This window comes from Scatophagus argus, chromosome 12 (assembly GCF_020382885.2).
Source record: "Scatophagus argus isolate fScaArg1 chromosome 12, fScaArg1.pri, whole genome shotgun sequence".
Taxonomy (NCBI): domain Eukaryota; kingdom Metazoa; phylum Chordata; class Actinopteri; family Scatophagidae; genus Scatophagus; species Scatophagus argus.
The window spans coordinates 10,138,496-10,160,093 of record NC_058504.1 but is presented as its reverse complement, the minus strand read 5'-3'; the positions used below and the strand labels follow the sequence as shown (position 1 = coordinate 10,160,093).

Below are 21,598 nucleotides of genomic sequence, written 5' to 3'. Positions count from 1 at the left end.
TCGTGACTTGTAATACAGAAAGCACACTGCCAGACTTCTCAGACTCAAAGGCGCTCAGGGATAAATGAATCCAAAAGAGAGACAGCAATTAAATTAAGAGCAAGCCTTTAATTCTAGCTGCAAACACAACACAGATACTTTCACATCAAAGTGTCCAAAACAAGGCAACAAATACACAGTGAGCTTCTGCCTACAGTCCGGCAATCCCATCTCACTGCCGAAAGATCCCAGAGATATGAAGGCAGCTGAGAGTGTGTGTGTATGTATGTATATATGTGTGCCAGAGGGTGTCAGGAGGGTAAATGAATGGTGATGGCATTGAGTCAGTTTAGTTAACAGTCCACCCCTCCCTGACTGAGTAAACAAAACTCTAAAGCTCTAAACCTTAAAATAAAACGTAAAAATCACTCCAGAGTTAACAAAAACGTGTCAAAAAGTTTCAGCTGAAATAATCTTAAAAGTCACTGAAAGACAGCTCAGCAAGCTTTTAAAACATACGTTCACATTTTCACAAGTCTGTCGTAAAACAATATTCACATGCCAATATCTACTTTGAAGGAATTAATGATCTCTTCAACTGTTCCCCCTGTACATACTGACCACAAAGACACCATCGCTCAAAGCAATTTTAGTGTAGAATTAACGGGGAACAAAACCCACTGTCCTATGTTTTTTTAAGCTAATACGAGAATTAAGCGATCTGAGTTTGACCATCAAGTAGGTACCCTGAAAATTTAGCGTTTTTAGTATAAAATATCCTCTTTTGTTATGATTCCGAAACAGAACTCAGCAAGTAAAGACTGTCTGCTGGAAACTTAAATTTGGCGGTTATACAAGGGTTAAAAACATGGCAGCATTTCCTGTGGATTTCCACGGAAATTATTGCTCACTGTTGAATTCTGACCCACAAATTCACACTGTTGACTGACAGCAAGCGGTGTTACCAGTGAGAGGACTGATAATCCAAAATGAATGAAGCTATTGTAGCTTATTAGCTGTGCTACATTAGTCACTCATTTTTAACATAATCTGCCGGTTAAAGGAAAGCAGATGAGGATGTCAATGGTACAAATACTTGCCTGCTAGTATATTCACTGCATCACCAATCTTATATGGCAAATATTTCACATTATATATTAATATTTCACAAGTTTTACATTAACGTCTGCTAAAGTTTACACTGTATTTATACATAGAACGAGGATTGTACATTTTCTCCCAATCACTCACACAACAAGAGAAAGAAAAAGAGAAAAAGATCTCTTTGCAGCCAGGACGTACAGAAGAAACAATTATAGTTACAACTCCAAATTTATCTACCAAAGCTACAGTGTCCATACAGGTGGGTTACTGTAGTCTACAACACAGTACCAGATATGCAAGAACCAAAAACAGACACATCAAATAAATAAATTAGAACTGATCAAACATAAGGAAACAAACTGAATTTATTTGTATGCTCAATTAGTAAAATAAAGCTTCAAATGTTAGTTTTTGGTAAATCCATGGCAGTGCTCTCTAGTGTCAAATAAAGAAGCAAAGCAGGAGGAGGAGGAGGAGGAGAGAGGAGCACAGTGTGCATCACCATACAAGGAGCGGAAACTGATGAAGGTTTGACTGAATCAGGCATGCTCGCCCCTCTCTCTCTCTCTCTACCTCCCACATATACACATATACAAACAGTAATGCCAAAATGAGGACACACATGTTCATATTCACAGCTGACGTCTCACACACACACACACACACACACACACACACACACACACATACATACAATCCATGCTTTCACATAATTTTTGTAAACACCTGGCCTCTACTAAAACACATTCAAGTGTCCATAAATAAGCCACCTTAAGAATTCAGAAGAAGAAAATATATATCAGATTTACAGAACAGGCCTCTTGTGGCTTCACCTTTTTTGAAAACAAGTCCAACTTATCTTGATAAGTACTTGTTTAGAAAAGCATCATCTAGGCACTGTTTCATTCAAGGTAGGTTAGATCCCTAACTAAATTCAGAGTTACTAAAAACTAAACAGTCCCTTTGGAAAAGTGGTTATTAACATCAAATCACTACTTCTGTTCCTAAATATACATGTGGGTGTAAAGTGACTGCATTGTGATGGACAGCAAAGTCTCCACACCGCACTTAGAGGATAAACCAGTGAACATTAAGACATTTTAGGTGCACAGTGGAGGTATTTATTCCGCCAGAGCAAACCCAGTTACCTGCACGCATGTACAGAAGTCCATAAACAACTGCAGCGCTTTATAAACTGGTCCTGTGTTGGGCTGAAATGCTTCATGCTGCTCAGAACTGGAGTGTCCCTCTGCAGCTGCTGTTGTCCATCACTGATGTTCACTGTCAGATCACAGTGATCAGTTCTTTTTATCCACCATATCTGTAGACAACAAGTACGCAAGGACATGTGAATATGAGATGATATTTTAGTTTTGAATAGAGTCAAAATCATATCTAATTCAAACAAAAAAAGAAAAAGAAAACTAGTATTTATAGAAGTATTTTCAGCAGTTTCCAATATTTTTAAGGGCACTCTGGGTGCAACTAAAGATTATTGATTAATGTGTCAATTATTTGTTTTAGTCTATGAAAGATCAAAAATTTCCAGAGTCAAAGGTGACGTCTTCAAGTGATCTTGATGGTTTGTTTGAGTCAACTCCATACACACACTGCTGTTGTAATGCTGCCACTAGTGCATCCCGACAATGATAATGGCAACGATGTGAGCATCCACACTGTTGATGGCGTCTGCTGAAGACAAATTTGGTTCATTTTTGTTTGCATGAGATAACAAGTTTAGTGATATCCTGGCAATCGTGAAAACGTTTGAGGCTGTGCGACACCAACCTGTGAACAGTTGGAAACTACAGAAAAGCGAAATGACATGTGCTGGTTTTGCTCTTTTTATACAATTTGTTGACAGTAGCAGTAAGCAAGTCTGATTACTCGACCAAAGGTAAGGAACTTTGACTGAATTTAAAGGAAGAACTATGGTTGCTTTGCAACTGAGTTACCGAAAAAAAATTGTACAATTAATACTAGACTGATCTGTCTCTTTATAAAGCGACATTCCCAAGGAGACACATTAAAACTTGTCATCATGAACTGACACAGACTTATAAACTCAATATTACTCAACATGCTTACACCTGATAGCTCTTGCGACTAGAGTCTAGACTTATTTTTTTCACTGTTTAGAAATTCTGTCTGGAGGTTACCTTTAGTTGTTAATCCATCTCCTCCTGTTCCTGTTTTTTCTGAGGGCCGGGTACGACACTCGTTCCTAATAAACCTCTTCTCACAATGTAAGGACACGAAGGACCACTAGGGATGTCTGCAAATCCTGCACGATAGGAAAAGGGGGAGACAGATGAATAAATATGAGATTTAGGTGACAGTAGATGAAGGTCAGAGTGTGAAAGCACAAAATGAAGAACACATGAAGGCAGGACGTGTAGAAAGAAAAGAGCACAAACAGCAGGAACTCCTGTTTCCTGTGCATTCCAGGAAGGCCATTGGTTTGCTGTAAGACCTACATTAAGACCACATATCAGATCATATCTATGGATCCAATACTGAGACAGGACCAGGAAAATGTTTGTCTGAGCTAAATTTTCAATTGCCTTGTTTTTACCACACATAATTACAGCTAATTAAGTTACCTTTCATGACAACTTCCGGCAGTCCATAGGGTTCATACTCTGTGTCGTCAAAGGCTGCCGACAGCTGAGTCCTGTTACGGCGGATTCTTTCAGCCAGGCGGGCCGGGTCAGCCGGAATAGGGAAGGAACCTGAAAATAACATCTTGTCTCCTACCTCTGCCCCCTTAGATAACGGGACAGGAGAGACAGGAGGGGATTCCACTAACTCGTCCTCATCCTCTTCCTTCACCTCCTCAGTCTGTGTGTATGCACAGTGGAGTTCAGATACTGTCAGAGGACTGCGAGGATACAAACTCTCCTCGGTTTGACTGCTGACACTTTTCATTTCTGTCCTGACAACTCTGTCTGAGGAATCAGCGGTTGTGTTTATTTCAATGGTTGCTCTGGAACCATCTGGTTTGGCCTCAGGATTCCCCATGTGATGGTCGGCTGTTTTGGTTTGCTTTGGTAATGAGACTTTGGGGAAGTCTTTGGTGACATGCTGTTGACACGTCTTCTCAGATGACATCTGGATAGTTTCAGCGTCTTTTTGTCTTGTTAGACAGCTATTTGACTGCCATAAGAGGTGGTTTTCTTTTTCAGAGTCCTGAGTCAGGAGAAAAACATAATGATTGAAGGCCTGATCCTATATGTGAACAAAGATGTGTACCCAATAACTTTAAGTCAAAACTAAGAACTAAAGTATTTTTCTCTATTTTCTCTAGTAAAGACAAGTCTGCTACAAAAAGGTAAAAATAGAAACACTTTGAAAGTCCAAGAAGTTTCTAAAAATGAACTACTGTGTAATTTGGTACAAATGACAGGGTCATTAGGGTCATTCAGTCATTAGGAAATTCTGAAATTACACACCAGTATCACCAGTATATCACAAAACCTTGACATAAAGACTCTGAAAAACATATAGTGGTTTCATATGTAAGGGGGAAAAAATCACCTTGTTAATATTGGCTGTCTCCTGATTGTATTTCCTAAGGGCTGCATTCTTTTTAGAGGGATTGAGACTCTTGGAATCAGGAAGATTGCTGTGCTGCAGCCTTGTAGTGAGAAAAGAAATAAAGTTAATTCAAAATAAACAATAAAGCAGACAACAAAAGGCCATACACACTCATACATTAAACTGTACATAACCTCCTCTCATATACACCAACATATCTCCAAATGTGTGTGAGTGTTACCTGGACAACAACATGCGGCCCTGCAGTTTGTTCGAGGAGCAGGAGAGGAGTAACTCATCTTCTCTGACGACCGTCACATTTCCAGGGCTCTCCTGAACAGCCAGGTAAGGTTCCTGAACCTGGGCCTGATTGACATTCAGAGTCACAGGCTGGCTCCCTGTAAGGACGTACGTCATCTCATCAATCTCCTGCTGGTCTGACTGGGACTGTGTGACAGCAGACACCTGGTCCTGGGTTTCAGACTGGTTGTCTCTGTCAGGAGGAGCAAATGTTGGAGCTGGCTGGGAGGCTAGTCTCCACACAGAAAGCTCCTTGGCTTGCTGCTGGGTCACCTCAGAGAGAGCCCGTAGTTTCATGTGCAGCTCCACCACCTGGACAGAAGGGGAAGGACAGGACAGACTGAATCAAGCAGACTCTCCACTAATAAAACTCATTCAGGAAGTCAATCTGTACACAGCAATTCGGATAACTGGGAATACTTATATGTTGCGCAACATTTGGAGGAAAAGAGATTACATCATCATCCTCCTTTACTGATTTCATATACTGTGCATCTATTATAGTCAAAGGAAGGACACGAATTCAATTTCTCAGTGAAGACTACTAACATCCACTACTATCACTCCTCTTTAGTATAACATGTCACCTGTTGCTGTAGGTGGTTGATCTGAAACTCGCACACTCCCTTCAGCTCTTCTTCAGTGCTCCCATCTTCCCTTTCCAAATCTGCTCCTTCATCTTCACTGCTCCTCACATTCTGCAGCGGTGACTGTCGTGCCTCAGTGCCGACGTCACACGGCTCAATATGCGACCTCTGCTCCACCAAGCGGGGCAGAGCAGCATTTCCAGAGTTTTGGCTTTGCTTGACTGGTTCATCTTGGTTTTCATTGTCAGCGCCTAACACTGAGGTGCTCGACTCAGAGACGGTCAAGTCCAATATTCTTTGTTTCAGCAGCTGATTTTCCTGTTGGAGAGCGAGCAGTTCTGCAACGTGTGCCGTTTCTCTATGTTGACCACACTCACTCTGTCCCATCACACAGGCAGAGTCAGGTTTACTCTGAGTCTTATCTGAGCCTACAGAGCCTGGATGCTGTTCCTCTGACCATAGTGCTCCACTATCACTAAAAGGTGTTTCAGCATCAGATGTCACAGTCTCTGGCTGGCCTACATCTCTCTGTGCATCAGAGTTACTGTTTGCCGGTGAGTCTGTAGAGAGAAATGTGACAGCACACTCCTTTCCCTGGTTTGACTGAAGACCTGAGAGTTCTACCGACATCTCATTTTGTGTCTCTTCTTTTTGTACTCCATCCTGTAACTCTTTAACTGTCATCTGTTTTCTTCTTTTCGTATCCTCTCCCTTCTTTTGGGCTTTGAGTGCTTCCAGCTGTTGCTTGTAGTGCTGCAGTTCCTCCCCCTGGCTGAGGAGGGCACTCTCCTTAGCTTGCAGCTCAGCCAGAAGGCCAGATATATGCTGGCTTTGCTTCTCAAATGCCATGGTTAGCTGCTGGGTCTGACGTGTCACCTAAAAAGAAAATAAAGATTTAAGGAAGGATGGATAGAGAAAATGCTGAACATAAACGGTTAAAAAGGTGCTATAACCAAAGTTTTACTGTGTTTTAAGAGCTGCTGCACAGTACACTTTAAATAAACAAACTACAAAATGCTCACATTTATGTTGACAGGTCTCTGCTGAAAATGTTTTATGATGACAAGTTTAATTTAAAGTTTGCTGCCTTAAAGGTGGCAACACCGATATATGAGCTAAGAGGTCTTTTATTCCACCAGCTACTTGTTTTGTAAACAATGTGTTGCTTCTTTTTCTGCTTTCTCAGATGCTTTTGGTGACAATTAAATCTGACATTTCATACTTTTGTGAGTTGATTAATTACAATCCATGTGTTATGATTCAGTATATAAAATAGCTTTCTTTGTATCTTATGAATATAAATTGTTTTAGTGAGCTGGACAATCATAATGAACTAATCTGTATCATTATTTACCTGTCTCTGCAGGGCCTCCAGTTTGACCTGGTACTGGTTAGCACGTTCTATCTCCTTTGCATTGTCCTTCTGCAAGCGCTTCACCTCTTTCGCCATATCTAGGGGGGCAGGCTCATCCTTCTGGATACCAGAAAGTGCTTCTCTGTGGTCTGACAGGGAAGACCCTACCAGATAGTCTTGTCTGGTGTTTTCCATGTCAGAATCAACTTGATCTGAGTATTCATGATCTATCAGTGTTCCCTGTTCCTGGATGAGATCTGCTGAGGGCTGAGATACAAGCATGTTTCGTTGGTTGGTGGACTGGCAGAAGAAGAGGTCCTGCTCTGGTGAAGGGAGCAGCTTGATGTCGCAGGAAACAATGTTGGAGTTGAGTTCATCATCATGGAGAGTCAGGTATGTCAGTGGGCTGTTGACATTTGACATTTTCTCCTCTTCCAGTGAGACTTCTGTTCTGCAGCGCTTTAGTTCTTCCAATTCAGCTTTAAGTTCTTCCAATTTCATGCTCAGCTCCTTCTTTACATCTTTGTCTGTGCTTGTTATTTGGTTCCTTTCCTCTTCCTCTCTCTTCCTCTCTTCTCGTTCTAAAGCCAGCTGGGACTTCACCTCCGCTAGCTGTTTCTTTAGCTGGATATTAAGCTCTATCATTTCGCTCTCCCGGTCTTCTAGCACCTTGTTCTTCTCCTCCTGTTCCTCTCTCTCATTCTTTTGTCTTGACTCCTTTCCTCTCTTTGTCTCTGACTCCAAAGCAACCAAAGCCTTTCTCAGCCTCTCTGACTCTGACTTTTCACTCTCCAGCTGTGCCCTCCATACCTTGTCCTGCTCCTCCTTCTCCGCAGACTGGCTGGCACGTTTGCGGCTGAGCTGTTTGAGACGCGTCCGGGCTTCTGTCTCGGCCCGTCGTTGGGCTTCCAGGTCCTCAAGTCGTTTCTGCAGTTCTTCATGTGCATCATGTAGCTCTGAACGCAGAGAGGCATTCTCCCTCTTGAGGTCCTCATAGGCTTTAACCTGCTCAGACCTTACAGAAGGTGCCTTTTCAGCGGAAAGCATCAAATTGCAATGATCACCAGCCATAGAGGACATGGTGGACGTACCAGGAGAAGAGTGAAAGGAACTAGAGAGTACATCATCTAATGAGGTGCATGTGTTTGTCCCAGAGCTTTCCCTTTCTATTGCCTCATTTTCACTCTTGTTTTCCTTCTTTGTAATTTTTCTTCTGTGTGCTCCCCTTTGTAAGCACTCAGAGTCTGAGGAGATTAGAACAGTGATGTGTTCAGAGTCGATGCCTTCTCCTGGCTCTCTGTCAGAGGGGTACGATGCAGTAATCTCCTCTTCCCTCTTCTGCTCGGTTAGGTTGGCAGCGGTGGGCCTCTTGATGTGAGCTGACGGTTGAGTATGAATAGAGTAAGAAGGCTGAGGGGAAAGACTCTGTCCAACAGGGCAAAACTGGACAGGCTGTACAAGGGGTGCTGGGGCAGCTTTTTGCTCTGGAGTTAAAAGACACACAAAAAGCAGACACAAAGATGATTTTCACCAAGAAATAACAGATTGGAGGGAAAGTGGTAAAGAAATTGGCTTCTTTTTAATGAATACATATGCATCACTGGAATAGTTTATTATATTCTGTTCTAGGAAAACAGATGGTGTAATGTTGACCAGCAGAGAGCAGCAGTGGGACAAGAAGGGAATTAATCTGGCATGTACTGTACAGCATAAAGAAGTTAGAACTAGTCATTAGAACATGTACACCTAAGTAAAAAATATCATTTTTTTTCTTTATAAAATTTGAAAATTGTAAATTAATCAACAGGGCAGCATAATTTTTTTGATTTATTATGGAGTCCACCAGTGGAGACTAGTTCAAACCCTCCACAGAGAACTATTTTTGACATTAAATCCCTACAGGACGGCACAGTGGTGCAGTGAGGGTTCTGGGTTCGAGTCCTGTGGGTCTGGGTGCTTCTGAATGGCGTTTGCCTGTTCTCCCTTTGCCAGTGTGGGTTTTCTCTGGGTACGGCTTCCTCCCTCAGTCATAAAAACATGCACTTTAGTTTAACTGGCTACACTGCATTGCCCATAGCTGTGAGAGTGTGATAGTCTGTCCTTGTGTGTCAGCCCTGTGATGGACTGGTGACCAGTCCAGGGTGTACACCACCTTTCTCCTATTTTCAGCTGGGATATGCTCCAGCCCCCCACTCACCCTGCACAGATACACAGTATAGAAAATGGGTGGATGGACAGATGGACTAAATCCCTACCAACTAGTATTATCATTTTTATGATAATTATACTATCACTATATATGCCATGACTGACAAATCTCATGGATTCGACTTTTCTTCCACCCGAAGATTGTTCCTCACCCTGCAGTTCTTTGACAAGACGAAGGGCGTCGGCTCGCTCCTCTGCCAGTCTCCTCCCCTCCTCCTCCAGAGCTCGCTCTTTCTTCCTGCTCTGCTCCAGACTCACTGCCACACCCTCTGCCTCACGCACCACTTCCTAATGTGAGGGTAAAAAAAAAATCCAAATGAAGTGGACTGTATGCAGTCAAATGGAACTAAGCTGTAGTTTCCACCATTAGGACTGGATTTCTTAGGTATATGAGGTATATAAGATATGCTGGAGTAATCAGATCATTTATTAACTATAAGTGCTTTGAGACAGAATTTTGAAATAGCCATCCGTTGACATGAAAACTTCAACACATCAGCCTCTTTAAAATATGTCTACTAGATGTGCGTCCATGGCAAGACATTTTTAATTTCTCATGATCAGTCTATAGCTAAAGTCTATAACTAAACCACTAATAACTAGACAAGAGTTTATGATTCTGCTGAAATTCTTGTTTTTTTGTGAAATGTGAAAAGTGAAATGTTTGCAGAAGGACTACTATCCATATAAGGAAATAACTGTCCTATGTACTGAGAGCTACATGTAAACACAGTGTGACAATAGCAACAAAAGCACACACAAACCAGCACAGATAAAAGCAACATTAGTGCCGACGTTGCAGTCTGGTGTGCATGTATTGAACTGCCACAAACAAACTTACTCTGGAGTGCTAAACAACCTCTGCAGTGTGGTTGTATTGGGCTTTGGTCTGGTATACTAAGACAGTGCAGGCAAAGGCTTTCTGATGCACAAGACAGTTTTCTTGTGTGTGAGTTGGGCAGTTCACCATCTAGATTCAGTATTTTGCAGTTGTTTTTTTCAAGTACAGCACAATATGAAGGTTCATGCCTTATCAAAGTGACTGGTAGAGGAGGCAATATATGAAATTAATGAGACAACTTATCATTTTGACTCTGTAAAATGCACTCGAATACTACACCTTTGTTAAAATAAAATAGTGCAGCTGGAAGATTGAAGAGGATTTTTATTTATTTATGGGTCACTTACTATCACAGTCTTTAGCTGTCATATGGCACATCAAGACCTTGTTTAAAAATTCAATATATAGCCACTGTTCAGCTAATGAATAATTGACACATGCAGACCCTGACTCTCTAGACTCACAACCATTATTGGCGTGTGTGTGTGTGTGTGTATGTGTGTGTGTGTTACCATCAGTTTGGCTTGTGTCTGTGCCTCTTTCTTCTGGCTCTCCAGCAGCTGTCCCTCCGTCCACTTCAGTTTTTCTTTCAGAGTGTCCAACTCTTTGTCCAATGTCTGCTTCTGTAGAGACAACTGATAGGAGGATATTATGCCTTAGTAGCTGCTAGAAAACAGAAAAACATAAACCAACGAATATTGGAGAGAAAGGATATAAGAAAAAGACGAAGATAAGAGGTAAAAAGAAACAAAAAGAATAAATGTTATTGTAGGCGCAGAAATCAGGACGAGTGAAGGGAACGGGAAGCAGGAGAGCAATCAGTGATCAATAGCAAGCATATGCTACTGTATGCCTAATGTACTGTCTACCTCGCCGGGAAAGAAATGAAGACTTAACAAGCTAATTGGCTTCCCACCAGTGCTTATTCTGCATACTTCACGGCACTCAGCATCAAATCTGTGCATTATGTCCCATCATGACAGAAAGTCTTAAAGATAGCATCATGGGAGAGTATGGTTTATCCATAACTTTATTCAGCCTTTTTAGATGAATTATTCTTGAGTCTAATGCTACCTTTACGAGATGTTGGAAATAGTACAAATACATAGTAGTTGGTGGTCTTGAATTAAAAACAACATCTGCCATACAGGTTGTACCTGTTTACTGGAAGTAAGCCGAGAACGGGCATTTTAGTGAATAAAGTAAAGCTCATGACATGCATAGTCTTCTCATTAAGTAGTTCATTACTATTGAGAAAAGTATCAAGGACTGCAACAACCAGTGCTCATAAATGTCTACATGCAAATCAAATCAGCAGATCACTGTAATTTCTGTGACTACAAACTCCTCAGAGATTAAGGGTTTTCCCAGTTTATCCAAGTGCTCTGCCTGCGCACAAGGCTGCGGTGAGATGCATTATCAACAGCTGAATATCTCTGATTTTGTATGATTCAGTTCAGCACCACCGTGGCCATACTGTGTTTACTCTCTAGGCTTATCAGATATAACAAGATAACACCTGCGTGGTTTACAAAGGGCTTACGGTGAGATTTTAAAGGGACACTGTGTTGAGTGCTCAGTATTAAGCATGTTTACAGCACATCTAAAAGTTTAGTTCAGGTCAGGGATTTGTTTTTTTGTATGTTTTTTTTTTTTGTATGGCACCAGTGCAGTGAGATTAAAACATGTATTATCGCTATGGTGATAAAAAATAAATACCACAGCATTCCTCCACGAAAAAGAAATCTAAATTATAAGTACAACATCATGTCTTGAAGCACAAACACACTCCTCGTGTACATTCATGCATCTTGCCTCAACACACCTTCATACAAATCTTACGTATACGCTGAATACTTTCATCTTGCAGCCATGCCTTCAGTATTTCTCACACTTAAGTTTTAAGTTTGTTTCACACTTCCATAACCAAAAGCATTCTGCACTGTCAAACGTAATCATATAGTCATTACCTTCGCTGCTCAACCTTTCCACTGGGGAGAAACCAAGAGGAGGACGAAGCAAAGAGGAGAGCAGGCGGGGTGGGGTGGGGTGGGGTGTGGAGAAACAGAGCGAGACAGTGAAACAGAGAGCGAGAGAAAACAACAAGGTCAAGAGGCAAGCATGGGAGAAGGAGTGAAATAAGTTCTTTGACCTTTGATACAAATAATATAAGTCCCTGAATAAAGAGTGATGGTGAGGAGAGAAGAGATACAGACAGCGAAAGCAGGAAATAGAAACAGGAAAAAGCTGAAAAAACAAAGGAGACATAGGAAGTAAAATACAAACAACATGTACAGAATATCATTTTGGTCCTCAGCTCCCAGTGTTGATGCAAATCAGATTTAAAGGCTTTATCTTGGCAAATGTGTTTGTATAAATATACAAACAAAAAAAGGCTTGTTTGCCTTGTTCATGTGTATTATTTTGTGACCTTGTTTGTATATTTACCTTGTCAGCCTGGGCTTGCAGGGCATTGTGGAGCGTTCTGGCCTGCTGGAGCTCTTGGTTGAGCTTATTCACCTCCTGCTGATGCTGCTTCTCCAGACACTGCCTCTCCTTCTGAAGCTCGGTTAAATCCTTGAGGCAACACAAAACAAACCTGAGCCAAATTTATTTTAAGAATGGAACAGAAATTTTTCTCTCACTTCCTTTACTTGTCTCACCCTCTGATGTTGTTTCTCCAGCTCCTTAGAGCGTTGTTGGTGTTGCAGTCGACTGCTCTCTGCATTTTGCCTCTGACACTTCAGCTCCTCTTGGAGTTGCTTCAACCTTTGCTCAGCTCCTGATGCCTGCCACATAAACACACACACATATTCATTTAATATTGAAAATAAAACAACTTTGGTGGTCATTTAGTAATTGATGTTTTCTTTACTGGAAGAATCTGTTGAAGTCCAATATATCTAAAACTCTCCAGTCAAAATTTCCAGTGACAATCAGTCCCTCTGTTCACAACATACATGAACATAATTCAATGCAATGGCTGTTTGGGGCAAATAAACTCAATATCAGGGTCAAATTTGGGCAAGGAGAGAATTCACTCCCAAGTTGCCAAATACAGATGCTTTTGCACCATTTTTTTCCTCAATGAAACTCTGTAAGTCACTTGTCTTCCACTGTTTTATTGACTTGCTTTTATGGAATGTGTTTTAAAGCATTTGTTGTTTGCTGAGCTCATTCTAATCTTGTAACACTGATTAAGGTGCTGCATTTGAAATTCTAACATCAGGAAATCATTAACACTTTAAGAGCTTAGCATAGTTACTCTTAACAAACAAGATAATAATGAGGGAATTGGCAGCCCCTCCCAGTCTCCTCTGTATTGTGTATTGTCTGCCCAAAGTTTAGATTTCACAAAGTATCGGCTGGCTTGTTGTACACCGCCTAACAAAACAAGGGGGCACAATTCTTCCAGTTAATGTCAAAGTTCCTGATAATAACAGACTGTGATTTCAGTTAAATATTCCAAACATGTTTGCCATTTTCATGGCGGTCAAACACAAATGTTTTGACAAATGAGGCAACACCCATTTTTTGAGAAAAACAACAGGGCTTATGGGAATATAGAGGATTTGCACTGGTATTCATTGATAGTAAGAGTAGTACCACCAGTTGCATTAGAAGTAGTAGTGTGAGTTTTTACCCGTTCACTCTCCTGGGCCATGCGTGTGTGTGCCAGGCTGAGCTCATCGCGGGCTCTTTGAATACTGAGTTCTTTGGTGGCGAGCTCCTTCTTGCTTTGCATCATTTCGTTCTGAATAGACTTCAATGTCCCAGCCTTCACAGACAACTCTTCCTCCAGAGCAGACACACGACTCTGCAATGCTGATAAAGATACTGGTGGACGGACCAGACATGAGGACACAAACTGTTAATAAGCCATAAGACATAAAACCAGGTCTAAAACATCAGCTGCAAGAAAATCTTGATTTCTTACAACTGACCACCAACAGCAGCAACACACAGTTGGGGTTTTTGCAAATCAGGTCAGTCCATACAGACGGGTTTGCTGACAACCACAGCTGCTGCCTGTGGTGGTCAAACATGTGAGAGATAAAAATCAATTTACTGTCTGTTCAATATGTTCTTCTGAATGTGTTTTCTGTTGCTTTAATTCTACAACAATTTTTAAGCAAAGAGTGGCTACACAGCAAAGTATCTACAATAACTATTAATATTGCCATGATATTGACTAAACAGAAAATACAACCATCTACTATTAATAACAAGTGTTGTTGCATCTATTATAACATGTATACACATACACACACACACATATATATATGTCTACTGTTTTTCAATGTATAATGGATTGTAATCCTGCAACATATACATCTGTGACTTATAAGATTACAGTGGAGAGGAGCATGATAAAAACACAGCGGCAAAAAGTTATCAAAGCACATATGTTGTAATGTAAATCCTGCACTGCCGCTCTGCCTCTGTGTTCCAGCAATTAAAAGAGGCATTTATTGTTTCACAACTGTCGCCTTCCACACACACACACACACAGAGACACACAATGGAGCTAAGAGAAAGAGGAGTGTTATATCCCAGTTACAAAGTGTAGTAAGTGCCCCTCTACACTGCGAAAGAGTTGCGGGAGCAGTCAGAGGAGTCTCATCACTGAGACAGTGATTTCAACACAACCTCTTAAGTAACAAGTGTTGTCAAGGTAACACAGAGTACATGGACTTCAGAATGATCTCACTGCTTCACTGGATACTCCCATCAGAGCTAAACACTAAACCAACAGACAACATTTCATCATTTGTTCTAACTGCTCAGTCTAAGATCACAATAACAACTACAATCAATCAAAACTAAACCTAAACTGAAACATTCCTGATTTTAAACCACCCATTTTCTATAATGCTTTATCTGCCAGGATCACAGACTAATAGGAGCATATCCCAGCCGACAACAGGTGAGAGTTGGGCTACATCCTGGACTGGTCGCCAGTCAGTCACAGGGCCAACACACACAAAGACAAACAACCACACACACAATCAAACACTCACACCTAGGGGTAATGTAGAGTAGCCAATGAACCTAATGTGCATGTTTTTGAGATTGTGGGAGGAAGCCGGTGTACCCAGAGAAAACTCATGCAGACTCAGGGAGAACTTGCTAAGTCCGCGCAGAGGGGCCCAGACCCAGACTCAAACCCAGAACCCTCTTGCTATGAGGCAACAGTACTCCTGGGCTAAACATGGAAATAATTTCTTTTCAAAGGGTAAATGATGGCTATAAAATACACTTTTTTTTAATCTATTCTATCTTTTAAAGATTTCAGTTTTCATTGGTGATCAATAGCCTTGGGTTGACACCCACAGACAGAGTAGGGGAGTCTAAGTTTTTTATATTTATAACTAACATATAGCCGGCTTTGATTTCTTCACAGGATTTGTTGACAAAAGACAATAAGAAATATACAAAATAACAGCAGTCTAATTATTTATGGCCTTATGAAATCATAGTCTGGATGATAAGCAATGCTCAAGTCTTATTATTCTGACTAGAGTTTGCTGGCCAACTCTCACAGCAGCTGTGACTGAGCTTTTGCAGCTGTGACCTGCAGGCTCTGGAAATGCCTTCCTATTGACACTAAGTTGGTCAACAATGTGAGATTTGTTATCAACATCTGAAAACCTCTTTATAAAGACACCGTTTTTATTGATGTCTGTGAAAGCATGTATCACAGCTCCGATAAACACCCAGAATTAAAGGCTAAAATGATATAATCAGTGGCTTGCCTCACAAAGTAGTACTTATTAGCCATTTAAAAGAATAACAGTATGGATTAAAAGACAACACTTAATTATTTCATTACATGCTGCATCCCAGTCTTACAGTTATCTGGTTAACTTAAACAATCCTGCTTTAGGAGCCAGTCTACCAGACTGAGCTGTGTGTGTGTGTGTGTGTGTGTATACTCTCAAACTACAAATGGGCAACACCCAGTTGTCCCATATCACCAAGGTGACATTTGACATCCCTACTCACAGTCCATCTCTGTCCTGTTGTCCTTCTCCTTCCCACTAATCCCCTGCGCTGATTGGACTTGACTGATGGCATCAGTGCAGGGTGTCTGGGGAGAGGGCGGGGACCGTCTCCTGGAAGCTGGCCTCGAGTCATCCCGTTCCCATGGAAACGCAGCCAAGGGAGTGGAGAAGGAATCCGATTGGTCGGACGGATGGCGGTGGGGTGTGTTTTTGTGTTGCTGTCGTGGTAACGAGGTATTGGCCACGTCAGAGAACTGAAGTCGCTGCTGAAGGGGAGAGAGAGGGATCAGATAAAGAGACAATCAGGATGTCAGGATGACAAAGTAGTAGAAAGAACATTTCAGAAAATTAACAAACAACAGGACTCTATGGTTCCGTTTCTTACAGTTTAACCTAAAGACCATTTTACTGAAGAATGGCTTATTGCTTTGTATTCATGATACCAAGTAAAATTTGACATTATACAGCCTCACTTTGTGACTATGACAACACATTCTGAACATAAAAAGTGTGTTGAAGCTGAAGGAAAAGTCATAGATTATGTGTGAAGAGTAAAGGTGAACGCTGACACTGCAGTTGATTTTAAGTCGAACCCACAAACACAGTTCTGCCACCTAAACGCTCACTAGCTCACCAAATCTGCAGCTGGAAATAGTCAGACTAGTTCAGAACGAGCAATGGGCATTTTAAGTCATTTCTGTTACATTAGACAGAATGATGTCCGACTGATAAATGGTGATAAATGTAATGCCTTAATATATGACTGTAAATTTACTATCATAATGAAATATAAAATTGTGAGTACCCTATATGTTGACCTCCACTTATGTCCATCCCTATTCAGAACATGGGCACTTGGGTTTATTTAGCATAGTAGTTTAGCATAGTTTGTTGTGCTTAAATAACAAGTTTAAAAGCCACATGGCCCATCTGTTATAGGAAACTACAGAGCCTTTTTCAAAAATCAAAGTATTATTTGTGACCTTTTTAAAGATTCATGTCCTCAGTAGAAACCAATGGGCTGTGGGCTGAGAGCCACAGACAGGCTGGGGAAGTCAAAGTATTAGGAGACGGACAAACAGATTGGCAGTTTTGGTCTTTTCATTGGATTTTTTGACAACAAGAAAATCACAAATATCATGTCATATCTTTGGACTTGGCTCTCTGACAACAGCACTATTGTTACATAATTCGTGGAAGAAAGAAGAAAAGAAAGAAGAAAAGTTCTGCTTAACTGACGTGAAGTGAGGAAATTCTGCGACAGCTACTTTAAACTAAAACACAGTGGTCTTCAAGTAGTCTGCGCATAACTCAGCATAGAAACAAACCGACACTTACTCGGATGTTAAGTGTCCGGCTCTGTCCTTCATCTCTATGTCCTGGCCTCTCCTCCTTTCTGCTTCCTGTAGGGCAAAAACACAGCATTTGGTTGGTCTTAGTACCTTAAATCAATCACCATATCTAAACAGAACACCAGTGAAGAATACAACTGTCTTACTGACAAGAGAGGAAAGACATACAACAGTCCCTAGAAAGCAAAGGCTTGAGAGAGGGCAGGAGCTCAGGGAGTTTATTTATAACCTCCCTGCTGATTTGGGACCTCGCATTTTTCCATTTAATTTTCCAGCCTATTCAGTGCATTAATGAAAAGATAAAGAGGAAACCAGAGAATAAACAAAGGAGCCATAAAGTTACAGTACTGTACCGTTGTGTTCCCAGGGCGAGGCTGTATTCCAGCAGGGTGTGGAAAACAGGGTGGTGTCTGCTGACCTGCTGCTGTTCTGCAGCTTCTCCAGCTCTGCCTCCAGCCTTCCAGTGAGATGGGGACGAAACAAAGGCAAAATGTTCAGTGTGGGCAAGGAAGAACAAGAAGTCCAGGAACAAGAAATGTGTCTTTAAACATGGTTCCATTTACCATACATTATTGACTACTGCTTCATGCCATCCTAAAATCAATTAAACCTATATACAGGAAAAGCAAAGCTGATTTGATCGTTTCCTTCCCCCTAAAATACATACCTGATTTAATAGTGGACATCATCAATCAAGTGACATAATCAATTTCCCTCTTTCAGGTTTATTATTATTTTTATCTTATTATATTGCCTCGTTTACAACTACCTCTGTATTCAAAACAAAACAAAACACACAAGTCACATTAAAAACAGAGTAAGTGACAAAGAAGCTAATTTTCTCAGATGATATCCACCGGTCCTAACCTTTTAACTTCCTGGGTGAGTTTATTGTTGAGGGTGCGAGCAGCATCCAGCTGGCCCTCGAAAGAGCACACTTGGGCCTGCTTGGTCTGAAGCTCCTGGGTCAGGCGTTCCCTGCTGGTCACTGCTGCCTTGGCCTCATCTTGAACCCTTTGGAGCTCTCTCTGCACAGACTGGAGCTCACCACGCACCTCCTCATACTAAGCAGCCAAGGGGAGGAGAAGAGGAGACGGAAACGTACATGTTTTAGGATCACAAAAATGGAAAATAACAAATTCTGGGAGATTAACTATGCTAATGTAAAGCAGAATACATGTTAAATATTTACACAACACAATATTTAGAAATGTTTGCCTCTTTCAATTGTGCTGCCATAAAGGTTAGTGCTTAATGTTCATGCATTTGTTGAAAAGAGAGAAAAAAAACTGTGGATCACACCACACATGAAGACACTGATATAGGGCACACTCAGTCCTGTGCAACTGTTTATTAGACTCAGCCAAATGGACTTTAAAAGTACACAGCTTAATAAGACTATTTGTTTAAATGTAAATTTTGAAATGACAAATACACCATCATCCATAAGTAATATTGTGTCTTCACTGAGTATTTAAGCCCAACAACCAACTCCTTCAGTATCCTGACCAAATGGCATTGTTCTTTATAAATACAACTTCTCCATTCTTTTTCAAAATCTATCACACCCTTGATGTAAACCACCTCAGGTTTCTCAGAAGAAATTATTTGTCACACTAATAATGTTTGCTGGAAACAGTATCACCAATAAACCAACATGGCTGTTTGTACCTTCACAGTCTGTTTTTCAAGGCTAGCTTGGATGTTGTCTAGCTGCAGCTGTTTCTGCTTGTTCTCTCTGAGTAGTCGCTCCCGATGGACCTGCAACTCCTTCACCCTTTGCAGGACCCGTCCGGACAGCCCCACTGTCCAGTCCTCCTCAGCCCAGCTCATCTCTGTCTGCCAGGGCCTACCAGAGTTAGAAACACACATATTCAAATATGAGTTTGCTCTGGGTTATCAGTTTCCCTGCATTATAAGACACTCAAGAAAAGAATCTTTAATTTATATTCTGAAAGGATTTTTGAATTTGACATTACTGATTGTGTTTGGCATGAGACAACGCACCAAGCTGACCTGTACTGTTCCTGCTCAACAGATGGAGAATCAGACAGTTCCTGGAGTCATTGAAGCCAGTAACTGGAGTGAGGAAAACACACACACGGTCTGAAACACAGAGGAAGTACAGGCCTGTTAAATAAGCTGCAGGTAATTCTATGTCAATTTGTGTTATGACAGAGTATCCACTTCATAGCAGATGTATCTAAACACGTTTCAATCATCTGTGCATCTGGCTGTGTGTCCTGTCTTGAATATGTTATGTTGCTAGGGCTTTGATCCCTCATGGAGACACTGGTTGTCACTGCTGGGCAGCTGTGACTCAATGTTTTCCAACACAGGCCGTATGCAATGTTCCAAGAGCACTTCAAGTTTAAAATAAACCCTTCTCTCTCATACTTGTTTTCTTTTTTGTCTCAGATCACACAATTACATCTTTACTGCACTAAATTTACTACTACTTCACTGCCTTTGCTGGCACTTTATACGTGTATGTGTTAATACCAACAAATGAACACAGTTACAAAAGCGAAAGTCTTGGAATGAAGAAAAACCTGCCTGAAAGCAATGGCCAGGCCAAACCTACAGAGGTTAATTCTGAGCTCAGTTTTGGCAAGCAATCCAGCCTCAAGGCTATTAACACTGAAACTCCAGTCAGATAGTTTCTGTCATTGCTCACGGGTTGTGTCACTGTGTTTACCTGTTCCTGAACACTGACAGTAATACTCAACTAAACTGACAGGTGCACTTGTGACATATGCACCTTATATAACATCTAGAGTGGTTACAAGACTGTTCAACACTTTTGTAAAAGGTCTTCTTCAAAGTGAGTTTGTGTGTGATTAGGTTGACAAGCCAACCCATGCATTAAAGAGAACAAGATGCTGGTTAACAAACTGCATTTAGTTTAAACTATTCATTTCTTTAATCACATAGGAATCTGGAAAATGGTTTCATTATTCATCAATTTATAGTTTATATAATAAAACAGAATAAATATATATATATATATATCCCAATTTCACAGAACCCAAGCTGACATCTGTGAATTTCTTTCAGTTCACAATAGTACAACAAAAAGAAAGGAACTGAATACTCATATTTTTGGAATTCTTTATATTTTTCCTGGATAACTGTCTTAATCGATAATCAAAACTGTAGCCAAATAATTTTATATAACAAAGAAATCATTTCAGGTCTAGTGTAGTTTAATGACAATGCTTTTATACACTGATAAAATATAAAATAACTGACTTTGACAGGAACAAATTAATACAGTCCTGGTTTTATTGGTTTTATTTGCACTGTTGTCAAAAGTGTTTTCACTGACTGTGAGACTCATTATGCACTTGGAACATCCCTATGGCTGGTGACCTTTATGCCCCTGCTCTCTCCCCTGGTTTATCCACTGTAACTTCTCAAATGAAAGGCAAAATGCCAAAAATCTTTAAAGAAAAAATGGAGACATGTATTCAATATCTGTACAAAGAGATACCTGAAAACAGACACTGACGTTGTTGCCAGGAAGGTAGGAGTACTTGACACCTCCGTAATTAAAGGAGGCAGCCCAATTATTACATGAGAGCAACATGCGCCAAATAAATATTACTCATATTAGTCTCTCTTCTGTCTCTTAGTCTTGATTTTCGTTTGTCAGACTAGTTCTGGTACTGTTGCCTTCGGCGTTTGAAGACAGAAACTAATCGTCTCTTCTTACTGAATAGTTATGTGGTAGCATCGAGCAGGTTTAATTTAACGTTCGTAAACGAAGGAGGCAGACCATCCAGAGGTTGGACCCCGGCCTGTGCTGTACGAACATCTGATCACGAGGTTCAAACAGAACAAGAGACAACTGACAACTCTCGGAGAACAAAAAGTTCAATGCCAATTTAACAGCCATCATTATCGCCTTCAGTGAGTTAAACAAACCCGTACTATGACCACTTGAGATTTTTTATATTTTGAGTTTTTTCTCTTTTTTTGTTACCGCTTAATGCTTGGTTCCATCAACGGTTAGTGACTGACAACCTAGCGATGATGCTACAAGCTAACCCTTCACCAAAGCTACTTACCATTCACTTTGGAGAGTTACAAAGGGCGCCAGCCGGCAGGAAGGCTCTCACAGAGCTGCGACGGTGCTCTGATACCACAAAAGTAACAATCGCCCCCAGTTGGACACCATATGACGGATACTTTTAACAGAAGCGAAGCAACCGACTTAACTTTAACTGACAGATTTCGTATCTTACATGCCGCGCGTCTCGTGCAGCTGACAAGCAATCAGAAACAGAGTCGCTGTGGCACGAGGCGGAGCCGGGGTTAGTGACGTAGCA

The 21,598-nt window shown here is 41.0% G+C and overlaps 1 protein-coding gene across 5 annotated transcripts; it reads right to left on the bottom strand.

Annotated features, from left to right (window-relative positions):
• Nucleotides 1-88: 88 nt before the first annotated feature.
• Nucleotides 89-21,572, bottom strand: si:dkeyp-115e12.6 (centromere protein F). 5 transcript variants are annotated; one of them, XM_046406200.1, is made up of 19 exons: nt 21,338-21,572; nt 19,275-19,373; nt 18,939-19,116; nt 18,135-18,331; nt 17,621-17,724; nt 17,254-17,318; nt 15,917-16,181; nt 13,554-13,747; nt 12,574-12,699; nt 12,359-12,487; nt 10,423-10,545; nt 9,222-9,357; nt 6,862-8,345; nt 5,508-6,383; nt 4,862-5,232; nt 4,621-4,720; nt 3,687-4,272; nt 3,243-3,367; nt 89-2,404 (listed from the first exon to the last, which is right to left on the bottom strand). In XM_046406200.1, exons 3-18 carry the CDS (start codon nt 19,098-19,100, stop codon nt 3,252-3,254), a joined length of 5,034 nt encoding a protein of 1,677 aa, XP_046262156.1. In that variant the 5' UTR covers nt 19,101-19,116; nt 19,275-19,373; nt 21,338-21,572; the 3' UTR covers nt 89-2,404; nt 3,243-3,251. The 5 variants fall into 5 exon arrangements, with proteins under 5 accessions (XP_046262156.1, XP_046262160.1, XP_046262157.1 ...); XM_046406204.1 differs by having other exon boundaries at nt 15,917-16,178; XM_046406201.1 differs by having other exon boundaries at nt 19,284-19,373.
• Between the last annotated feature and the right edge of the window lie 26 nt (nt 21,573-21,598).